The sequence below is a fragment of the Bos javanicus genome, chromosome 22 (assembly GCF_032452875.1).
Source record: "Bos javanicus breed banteng chromosome 22, ARS-OSU_banteng_1.0, whole genome shotgun sequence".
Taxonomy (NCBI): Eukaryota; Metazoa; Chordata; class Mammalia; order Artiodactyla; family Bovidae; genus Bos; species Bos javanicus.
Window position 1 is genome coordinate 58120685 of NC_083889.1, and position 12150 is coordinate 58132834.

General features: G+C 48.3%; 1 protein-coding gene across 1 annotated transcript; it reads right to left on the bottom strand.

Annotated features, from left to right (window-relative positions):
- Positions 1–3700: 3700 nt before the first annotated feature.
- On the bottom strand, positions 3701–12034 carry LSM3 (LSM3 homolog, U6 small nuclear RNA and mRNA degradation associated). The gene is made up of 4 exons (XM_061397246.1): positions 11925–12034; positions 10639–10749; positions 8240–8335; positions 3701–4099 (listed from the first exon to the last, which is right to left on the bottom strand). The coding sequence occupies exons 1-4, from the start codon at positions 11943–11945 to the stop codon at positions 4019–4021; spliced, it is 309 nt and encodes a 102-aa protein (XP_061253230.1). The 5' UTR covers positions 11946–12034; the 3' UTR covers positions 3701–4018.
- Positions 12035–12150: the final 116 nt, after the last annotated feature.

A 12150-nucleotide genomic window follows, 5' to 3' on the forward strand; every position in this document is an offset into this window, starting at 1 on the left:
GTTAGGGGAGATGGCAAGTTATTCTTATATAACAGGCACTCTGTCTCCAGCTCCCACCCACTCTTTCCCCTGGTTCCTTTGAGAGAAGTACCCCTCTCCTCACTCAGACCAGATTATCCCTAGGTGGATAATCTGACCCTTAGTTCTATGATGGGCACATGGCTCAGGCCCAACCAATCAGTGTGCTCACTCAGTCGTGTCCGACTCCTTGGCACCCCATGGACTGTAGCCCGAGAGGCTCCTCCATCCATGGGATTTTCCAGGCAAGAACACTGGAGTGGGCTGCCACCTTTCTCCAGGGGATCTTCCCGACTTTGGGACCGAAGCCGCATCTCCTACACTGGCGGGGAGATTCTCTGCCACTGAGTCACCTGGGAAGCCGTCCTCTAGGTTCCTCGCTTTCAGCGCTGCTGCCGGAAGAGCTGCATCCTCTCACCTCCATGCTTCTGCCCTCGTCCCTGTTGTTGAACACATTAAAAACAACGTCTAATTGAGAAGCGTCCATCTCACATACACCATCTAACTTCTGATTTTGTAACCTCTGGGGCACTTTGCCTGACGAAGGTCATATTTGTCATCCTTACATTCTCAGGGCCCTCAGGCTATCTGTGTAGCACCTGCAAACTTGATAAATCCTTTCTAGAAACCGATGGCCCTTCAGTTGGTTTTCCCCTCAGGAATCTTAAATTTGGCTCAGCTACCCCGCTGGGTTTCCTCTCAGATCTCTGTGCTGAACGGCAGTCCTCTGACCCCCTTTTCCCCGGATGCAGTAGCATGAAGGCCTCTGCACATGGTGCACGCGTGCCAACTCACTGCAGCTGGGGCGGCTCTGTGTGACCCCATGGCCTGCAGCCCCCCAGGCTCCTCTGTCCATGGGATTCTCCAGGCAACAATACTGGAGCGGGTTGCCACGCCCTCTTCCAGGGGATCTTCCCAACCCAGGGGTGGAACCCAAGTCCCCTGTGGCTCCTGCACTGCAGGCAGATTCTTCGATGCTGAGCCACCGGGGAAGCCCTTTACACGTTATCTTTTCTCTTTTCCCTGCTTTTTTGCAAAACACTTGTAACTGTGAGATCACGTAATAGTTGAGTGAGCGATTCAGGGACCATTGCTCTTCTGATCCTAACATATATTGGGTTCTCCTCGCCAAGAAGGCTAGGCAGGGACCAGCACGTGAGCCAGTCGAAAATGAAAGCTCAGCAGCTGGCAAGCAGCTGGCTGTAATCCTGGATCTGCTACTGGGAAGGGCCTGCCCAAGAATGAAATCCACGAAGCTCACCAGAGCCGAGGGACACAAGCATCACTGAGCCTCTGGAGCCTGCCAGGGTGACTCCCGGAATTTCCAGTGACTTGCCATCCAGTGCAGGTGAGCATTGCTCACAGCTGGCAACCGCTCGCCCAGTGGAACATTCCTCCCCTCCGACTGCAGGCTAAAACGTAGGTATGTATTACAGGCATTCCTTGCTGATCGTGTTTCACTTTATTGCTTATTTTTTTTTAACAAATTGAATGTTTGTGCAACCCTGCATTAAGTTTCCTGGAGCGTTTTTTCCAACAGCATTTGCTCACTTCATGTCTCTGTGTCACATTTTCATAATTCCTGCACCAGTTCAAACTTTTTCACTGTCATGGTAATCTGTCATCAGTGATACTGGCTTTATCGTGGGGGTCTGGAACCAAACCTGCAATAGCTCCACAATGTGCCTACATCTGCCACAGAAGGATGTGTGAAAACAGCCTAGTTTGGGCAGACCTTTAACAACCACTATTTAAAATGTATGAAAAGTGCCTATTTGCAGCTGATGCTTTTAGTCTTACTTGGGAAGCTCAAGTTACTCAGGTTTCAATTGGGGCACGTGTCACCTCAATGCTGAGTATGTACCCGCACATTTTGTCTGTCCATCCTTGTTCGTGGGGAACCACAAGTCGGGACCATAAGCCACCAACACGGGGATGCAGGTATGGCATCTGCTTGAGAGGCTCCCCCTTGAGTGATGTGATACCACGTTGCAGAAACTACCAGTCACCAGCTCCGGTGACATTGGGCCGTCCAGCTGGCTGGAGCTCAGGGTGCCGTGCAGCCCTGGAAATCCAAGGCACGGCTCTGGGGCCCTCTGACTGCACCCTCTGAGGGCAGCACCCCTGTAGGCCTGGAGAAGCAGCCTGGCAGGAAGCTGCTTGAATGGCCCCTACTGTGGCTTGGGCCCCAGCTCCAACCCTCCAGGCAGGCAGCCTGAGCTCCGTAAGGGCTCGCAAAACCCGTCTGGGGACATGCAGAGGACTATCCTGCAGGTACACTTTTTTCATATTTACTTGGCTGTGCCAGGCCTTGGGTGAGCACTCCGATCTCCAGTGTCCGCTGTGGTGTGCAGGACCTTCAGCTGTGGGATGTGGGACCTAGCTCCCTATCGGGGATGGAGCCCTAGCCCTGCATTGAGACCGCAGTCCCAGCCACGGGCTCCAGGGAGTCCTATCCCCGGTATCTTAGCGGCCAGGACCAAGCAGACGCTTGTACAGAGCAGCTGGGTTTTATGTGCACACGATGGCAGCTGGGTCAGATGGTAAGGTCCATGGTTTTTAGAAACATAGTGTGTGCAGACCGTAGTCCTCACAGCCAAAAACAGTTCTATGTAACCTATCAACTCTAGGAGAAAACACAGAAAGATGACCAAGAAAAGAATAGAGAAAGCATTCAAGAATTAAGCACAGATACCAGATGCCACAGGGAGAGAATCGGAGTGGCCATCACCAGCCTGTGGTGGACATCAGGAGCCAGGGCTGCCCGCACGCTCCCCCGGGAACTGCCTGGGACCCACAGGCAAGAACTGAGAGCTCACGGAACTTCAGCTTCTCGTCACGTCCTGCAGGACGTGCCACAGGGGATGCCAGAGAAGACAGGCACAAAATGCCTCTGCTCGGTGCACTCTGACAAGACATGGCAATTATCACACGGACCGACGACAGCGGCTCCGAAACAGTGTTCTGTTCAGGAAGGATGATCCAGAGGATCGACCGCTCGCCACCATCACAAACACAGTCCCACTTCTTCAACAGTGAAGAGGCTGCTGGAAGCAGGCTCCCTCTTGGGACTCCCTGAAGCCTGGACCAAGTGTGCGGATGCAGAAGGTTTTCTCCTGTCTTCTGACATAGATAAGCCTCTGTCGGCTTGCCCACACTTGTTTTCCTCGTCTCCATTAACTTGTAGGAACAGGCACAATAAAGAAAATGAAACCACTTTATACAATGTCTAACGAAAGCATCTTTCTCGCACATGGCTTAAAACCCTGCATGTTGGCACAGTGCGCTAGATAATGGATCAACCACCACTGAAGCCCGACCTTAGAAAATCAGGCCAGACAGAAGGAACAGCACCGGGCTTCACCGTTCACCGCAGTGCTAGTGTTTCCGATGAGACGGCATCACCACACCTGCCCAGCCAGGTGGTTCTGGCTCGGGCGCTGGTCCCTGCGTGCTCACGGCATCCCATACACGTATGCCACCACCAGCACAGCCCTCACTGCCTGGCAGTCACTGCGCCTCAACAAGTGCCTTCCCGAAGGGTCCAGGGAGGGACACAGATCCACAAAACTGCAGTTCCCGGGACTCAACTTGGTGCTGCAAATACAGCAGACGCAGAACAAGTGGACGACTGAACAGAAGACGTGCTTCTTTTAAAGAATTCACAAGACAGGAGACCACGTTAAAAACCAAAGCGGAAACGACACATTTAATTTAAAGAAGAAACCCAAAAATTGTGCAAAAAAACAGTGGAGCAAATCAATTCCTGAAAAAGCTCTGTATCTTGATGATCGCATTTATTGGAAGGGTTGGAGAAAAATTAAAATGCCGTTTAGCTGAAGAATTTGTGAGTTATCTACAAACCAACTTATTTCAGGAGTGGAAGAATTCTTGGTTATTTCTTAGTATCAAGATGTACATTGGTCTTTCCTGAATATCCTCCACATTCAAAGAGGCAATCACAGTATAGCCATCTTCCACACAGGATAAATTCTCCATTTCAGCCAACTCTCAGTGGCGGGGCAACTAGCACAACACCGTCTCCCCGTACAAAGAGCATCGGAATATTCCGTTTTGTTGACTGGAAGAGGGAAAAAAAAACAAAACACAGAACCCATTTGTACAAATTTGTAGTAGTGGTATTCATTTTCTGAGATAGAAATTTGGAAACAAAAACCCACAGATTCATCGTAACACAAACACATGGCTTTAAAACCCTGGTCACTTACCTTTGTGACACAAAGAACCATCTCCGGAGTGTTTCTTTTCCTGGAACACAGCCGGGGGAGGGGCTGCAGCCATCCAGGCAGCCCGTCCCCCCTCTTCCCGGCACACAGCTCGACATTCCTCACACTCCCGGGTTCTAACCAATGAGAAGTGAGCAGGAGTGACGGCTGACCCTAAGCCTCCCACAAAGGCCCCTCTGGGGTCTCCCCCCGACATGGACTCAGACTACGGAGAACGCTGGGGGCGGCAGAGCCAGTAAGCGGGGGTCCCTGACTGAGCACGAGGAGGGCTGGTGCACCGAGCTAAAGCCTCGCTAGAGACTGTGGGCACAAATAAAATCCTCCCCTGCTGCTTCACTGTGGCGCTAATCCACTCACGTATGGAATGGGTATCTTTTGTGTGAGCCAGGGGACGAGCCTTAGGCAGTAAGGAAACAGACAAGGAAGGTCTGAAATCTTCTCACGCCTCAGTAAAACTGTTGCCTCAAGTGAACTGAAGTGAAGTGGCTCAGCTGTGTCCAACTCTTTGCGACCCCATGGACTGTAGCCTACTACGCTCCTCTGTCCATGGGGTTTTTCAGGCAAGAGTACTGGAGTGGGTTGCTATTTCCTTCTCCAAAGGATCTTCATGACCCAGGGATCGAACCCAGGTCTCCCACACTGTAGGCAGACGCTTTACCGTCTGAGCCACCAGGGCAGTCCCAAAACTGTTGCCTAGAAAGTAGCTAAAAAGTAGCCTAAAGACGTCCCAAACCTAGGTTCTGGGGAAAAGGTTGGAAAAAGCCAAACATTGGTAGTGTTGCTGTTAATCTGATGCGCTGGGCAGGGCAGTGTAAGGAAGAGATGAGCTCAGGCGATAACTAGCAGGTTTTCAAGCAGCAATGGTAAGAAACAGAATTCATAAGGTCAGAAAAGCCAACTGTTTTTAGACTCCAAACTGTGGACAAAAAGCAAGAAAAACAGCTCCGAGGCACAAAGCAGCCCTGTCCATGCTCTCAGTTAAACAAACTCAGCCCTAAGGGGAAGACGAGATAAGGGTGCTGCCTCCCCATCCAAGTTTACATTAGCAGGTGACCTGGGGCAGCCAACACTACTTTGTAGAGGAGCCCACGTTAGAGGTGGGTAACTAGAGACACAAAGGCCTCTGCGAGTTTCACCGAGAGAAGGGTTTCGGGGTTGCGGGCCCAAAGAGCTGGCTGGAAAGAAACAGACGGGAAACACAAGAAGTCCTAAGTTCTAAAGAAATGGCACTCACAAAGGATCCGGTGACTGGCTAACAAAAGCCTCTGACAAACTGAATATCCCAGCATACTTCAGTGTTTCTGTCAACACTCTGCAGCTCCCATATTTAACAATAAAAATACAGGTAACCAATAAAGAGTTCTAAACAAAGAAAGAGTAAGTTTTTTTAGTATAAGTATGTCCCAAATATCGCACAGGTCATACTTTCACTACTCACGCCTCCCAGGGGATCATCACTGAAGGACCAGTGACTGCTCAGGGTCCTCCCCTTTTCTGAAAGCGAGTGTTTATGGTGGCGGACATCCTGTCCCTGCTCTGCTGCAGTGCAGGCGGGAGGGACAGTGACGACCTGTCCTTCTTAGCTAACAGGAATCTGTACAGCTGACTCCATGTAGCTCTGACAGAACTGTTTCTGTGCCAGGCAGAAAGTACTGGTAATAGCTAGGGTTCCAGAACTTTTTTTAACATGTAAAAACTATGTTTTATGAGCTTCTTAGGTACTGGAACATAAAAAGAGAACCCTGAACAGTAAATTCAAGTAATACCTATAAATTTAGTATGTTAAATCAAGTATACCTATCTGTCAGCCATGAATGGATCTAACTCTTTGTACCTCTCAGCGTTCTCAAGTTTTACTGTGCATAAGGTCACCTGTTTAACAGCTTTTAAGGCCATTTTCTGGCTCCATGCCCAGAGATCCTTACTCCATAGGCCAGGGTGGAGCCTGTGAACCTGCATTTCTAACAAGCTCTGGGTCTGCCCATATTTCAAAACTCTTGAGGAAATTAATCCTCCCAACAACCATCAAAGTGAGCTTGGCAGCGGAACCTTCCCACCTGTAGTCTTCAGATGAGACCCCAGACCCTGTGCAACCTCATGAGAGACCCTAACACAGAAGACCCAGCTGAGTCTGAACACCTGACCCCCAGAAACTGCAAGCTGGTAAGTGGATGTGCTTTTAAGACACTAAGGTTTGGGCTGACTTGTTATACAAAACTCTGAGATAAAGGGTCCAAATAACTAAGAAAGTCACGATCAGAAACAAGGAATTGAGAATGACCTCATTTTGAAGGTGAAGAACACCAGGAGTCTAGTTTTAGATGTACTGAGTTTAAGATAACATCCAAAGTGGGTATTTATGCAGTAAGAATATTAGAAAAGAGAGATGCTCAGAAAAGACACAGATTTATCCATAATCATAATGGCCACCACCCGTCACCTGCTGCCAGCTTCGCAAGCACCAAATGCAGTGCATCTTGGAAGGCACAATTACTGTACTGGCATTTTACTGAGCAGGTCCTCGAGGCTTAGAGAATTTCTAGAATTTGCCCACGGTTACAAAACTAATCAGCAGCAGCCAAGATGTGAACAAAGATCTGTTCACCCAGAGCTCAAGCTTTTATGCTGTACTGTCATCACTGACTGATGCTTAGAGCAGACAGTGACTACCAATTAACACGTGTGAGGGAAAAACACACATTAAAACAAAAAAATCCATCCATGTTCAGAAGGAAAAAGAACACTAGCCAAGGAGTCAAGAGTGCCTGAGAAGAGGAGAGCCGGGATAAAGCAGAAGCACAAAAACCAACAAAGGCTAACATCGGAGCACTTACTATGTGCCTGTCGCCGTCTAAAGGCTTTTCACGGAATCTCTCAATGAATCCTCAACCGTAGTATGAAATGAGTCGGTATTACCATCCCTATTTTACAGGCATGGAAACTCAGTCACAGACAAGTTGGGTAACTGATAAAATTATAGAGCTGGTAAGCAACAGAGTCAAGACATGAATCCCAGCGGCCCTGTGGCCTGAGCCTACACAGGAAAGCACGATACTAGAGGAGGGTCAGAGACGGCTTCTCAATACTTACAAGACTGAAGAATAAAATGTACCAATATATGGAAGATCTGCATAATTCAGTGAACTAATACTTTCCAAATGACCAGAGTTTGATGTAACAAAATTATGCATATATACAAGATCCATTCCAAGTGCAAGGCGCCAATGAACCGACATATGACAAGAGTACGGAGGCTCACCGATGTAGTCTTAGATTCCACACTACACCTAACCTTTAGGAAACTACTGCTCGTTGAGTTTGCGTGTAGCATCAAAGGCAAGCATCCACAAAAACACTCTGTCAATCCCAGTTAACCTATCTGTGTGATGTTCAACCACAGTATAGCACAACAGATTAAATGCAGAAGAAAAGATGCAATTAAATGTTGTCTATTAAGACAAGCATTTGCAAAACATAAAACAAAGACACTCCTCACTAAATGTTTTGTTTCAGAAAATATAGTCAGTATTCATGAGAATGTTACTTACGTCAACATGCAATAGATTTATTATTTTAATGAGTTAATATTTTTTAATTTCTCAGTTTTAGTTTCCAACAAGTACTGATAGATAAATTCACATCAAACAAAACATCGTCCTGTATTAATGTTACTCACAGCCGTATCTCAATGCATCCTGGCAAGCCAAACAGAAGTGACCAGTGTTCCTGCCCAGCAGTGAGGAAGTCACGTCGCAAAGGTACTTCCTGCCCAACATATCCCAGGTAGGAAGCGGCCAAGCCAACACTGGAAACCCAGGTCTGTCCAACTCCAAAGCCTTTGCTTTTAATTGTTACATTCTACTGAGCCCATGAATAGGTATCAAAACATGAAAGGCTTTCCATAAATAAGTATTAAGTTGTTGAATTCTGAGAATTGACATTTTGAACGTGTTGACTAGAACTGCATGACTTACTTTATATATCTCTTCATATGTTTCTTCATCAATTTCTATAGTTGTCACAGTTTCTTCCACATCTCCCAATATCATATTTAAATGCTGATCATAAGCCTGAAGTGGGAAGGTGAGGGACCAAGAAATTTAATAAGCAAATTAGGAAAAAATAAACAGGGCTTACAATATGCAAATGGATCAATTACAAGTAACACGTAACATTAATACTTACACCACAAACTTTACATGCAAATAAAAAATAACCCTGCTGTGCTAATACACTGTTTCTTTGCAGACCATCTCCCATGATTACTTAATTGACCTAACACAAATATAAAACTGTTTATGGTCAAAGATGAATTTACTCAAAATAATTTGAAGTTTTGTATAGTAAAGGAAAACAAATTCTGTAACTGCTAAGATGACAGCACTGGTTTCTTAAAGGCACAAGATGCTGTCACTCAAACCTCCCTGTCCCAGACAACACCACAGAGTAAACTCGCGTGGAGCAGCACCTGCGCATCTCACAGCCTCGCCAGAACTAACTGCTCAGCACAGCCAGCAAACAGTGCAGCTCGGATACTCAGGGATGCCCTCAATCTACGCTCCAAAGCTCAGGCATCTGACCAAATGGTGAACCTCCAGAGCGGGGGCAGAGGGTCTTGTTTAGAACCCACTTCAGTTACTTCTAGTCAAGTGTTAAATGGTTCACCAGCTCACATCAAAATAAGAGCAGCCAATTAGCAACACAGGGAAGTGCCAGGCAAAGCACACCAACAAGGGCAAAGATCCACAGACGAGGCCCCAGAACAGAAGGCGGGGCGGGGCGGGGCGGGGAGGGGGCATGCAGTGCAGAGGGAGCGAGTCCACACAGGGGCGAAGAAGCGGGGCGGGGAGGGGGCATCCAGTGCAGAGGGAGCGAGTCCACACAGGGGCGAAGAAGCGGGGCGGGGAGTGCGTCCACACAGGGGCGAAGAAGCGGGGCGGGGAGGGGGCATCCAGTGCAGGGGGGAGTGCGTCCACACAGGGGCGAAGAAGCGGGGCGGGGAGGGGGCATCCAGTGCAGGGGGGAGTGCGTCCACACAGGGGCGAAGAAGCGGGGCGGGGAGTGCGTCCACACAGGGGCGAAGAAGCGGGGCGGGGAGGGGGCATGCAGTGCAGAGGGAGCGAGTCCACACAGGGGCGAAGAAGCGGGGCGGGGAGGGGGCATCCAGTGCAGAGGGAGCGAGTCCACACAGGGGCTGAAGAAGCCTCCAAGAGTTAAGGCAACATGTCCGTCCGGGAGGGCCTATGTGCCACTGGCCCAGGTGAAAAAGCTCAGTTCTATTTTTCTCTGCAAAGTTGCCACTATTCCATGTCCTGGGGCTCATCTTCCTTTCTGCAATTTAAGATTTAGCACAGGAGGTTCTTTACCTTTAGGTTTCATATTAGGTAGAATCATGGTACTGAAGAGACAGTGGAAGTCAGATGGCTTAGGTTCCTAGTCTGGCCCTCCTTTCTACTGGCTGTCACCTTAATCAAGTAGCTTTACCTTTCTGAGCCTGAGCTTCTTCAAATGCAAAATGGGGATAATGAGTATCTGCACTCAGAGTGTTATAGAGATTAAATGAGATATTACAGGCAAAACACTCAGAATAACAGCACCTGGTTTAGTGCTGGATAAAAACTAGTACTTTAGGGTAGAATGGCAATGATAAAAAGAACACACTCAGCAAAGAAATAAGTTACCAAGAAGAGACAAAATCTTTTAATACACTCTCTTTATGAACAAATGGAACCACCTCAAAGGACCAACCCTACAGAAATATTTATATGTGCAGATGTAAACAAAGGTCTACGTATAAAAAGCAGCCTTACTTTTAGCAGCAAGAAACGGAAAACGAATTCTGGTGTCATTACTGCCACGTAAAGAATCCTGCAAAGTCATCAGTGTATACAGTGCAAGTATATGCACACAGACACATGCTCATGTACGTAAATACAGAGAAAAGACCTGGAAGATTACAGACCCAATAGAAGGAACGGCTACTGGTAGAAGAAATAGCATTCTACTTTTACTCTACGTGTGTCTGTGCTATCTAAAATTTTTCACAACAAAACCCAAGTTAATATGTATATATATGTCAGTAGTTTAAAGAACACTTAAATGAGAATGGAGAGCAAGTAAATATTATTGACAAAAAAATACAAAGGAAAAAAATGAAAGAAATGAAAGTGTTCTTTAATAAATACACCATTTCCATTAAGAGGAAAAAATGTTAAAAATATGAATAAAATACCACCGCATTTGGCCTTTAGAAATATGGGTGACTCTCCACCTCCTTCCGGTCAACAGTCAGCACACTCTTCCAGAGCAGACAGTTTCCACCTTTTAGAGGAGGAGGGAGAGGGAAACTGTCTCAAGGGGTCAGTTCACTCACATGCAACCTGCCTCGGAGCTCTCTGTCGTTCCTCATCTTCACGTAGATGCGCTCGTCCAGGCTGAGCCGGATGAGATCCAAGGGCTCTTCCACAGTGTTGGTCGTTTGTTGCTGATGAAAGAAACAGGCTGAGTGGCGCTACAGGACTAGAGTGAAGGATCGGGACCCCCGCGCCCTGTGTGGCAGCGGGCGAGCGCTTAGCCCCCCGGCGCCCCAGTCCCCTAATCTGCACAACGCGTGTACCAACAGCGCCTACCTAACACCGCTGTTGTGAGGCTTGAAGGACAGTGTATGAAGGTGCAGAGCAGTGCCCAACACTAAGTGCTGGATTACAAAGAAGACAGAGAGGAGTTAGGACAAAATAACATGACTCTGTTCCCTCAAAATCCGAACTGTCTGACCCCATCTCAGGGTGGAGGGAGTCACTCTCTCAGGGACTTCACATTTATTTCAAGTATCATTTAGTAGACTGAAGACCATACACTAATGACTACCACATACGAGAGAATGCTAAGCAGAGATCAATGTTTGAAGGAGGATTATGAATGCAGCGCAGGGCAGGCTGAGTTTAGGGCGCCATTTGGCCCGTAAGATGAATATATCAGTATTTAGCATCCAGTATAGAATAATGGGTGAAGGCACTGCCTGTGACTCTGGGCGTGTGGGCTCAACTCCTGATTCTGACACTTGGAAACTGGGATTAAAAACCGTGCCATCTCTAATTCTCAGTTTCCCTGTTTACAAATGACGGGTAAAGAATCCGCCTGGCAATTCAGGAGACGCGGATTCGATCCCGGGGTCGGGAAGAACCCCTTGGAGGAGGAAACGGCAACCCACTCCAGTGTTCTTGCCTGAGAAACCCCGCGGATAGAAGAGCCTGGCGGGCTGCAGCCCACGGGCTCGCAGGAGTCGGACACGACTTAGCAGCATCCTCCCTTCATGATTATTGCGAGGAGTAAAAAAGGGCCAACGTATTAATTTGATGCATTTTAAATAGTATCTGGCAAACAGAAATACACTCAAGAGAAAGGAAGTGGCGAGAGTGAGGAATAATTAGTTTTCAGCGGGTTTCGAACAGTAAAAGATCTCAAGGCCCGACGTAAAATTCGGAGGGGGCGCGGTTAGCCAAAAGGCAGATTTGAGGCCGTGAAGACCCAGAAAGAGGCGGCACAACTGGCCACCTTTCTGTGAGACTGGAAAACGCAACCCTGGTAGGCAAACCCGCGCAGAACCAGGCCCGGGAACAAGTAAGCTGCTTCGGAGATGGCGCTTCAGAAGACACTTACCTGGTCCACGTCGTCCGCCATCTTTCAAACCCTGCGCTCTTTCCCGCCTCTCGCGAGAATATGAGAACCCCACCCCCGCCTCAGGTCTCTGGAAACGCGAGAACACAACGCACCGGAAGTAGAAAGGAATCGGTCTTGCGGATTCTCGCTTCCGGCAGCTGGCATTGGTACTCCGGGGCTGGGGCGGAGTGGGGTGTGGCCTACGCGAGGGGGCGGGGCCGCTGTC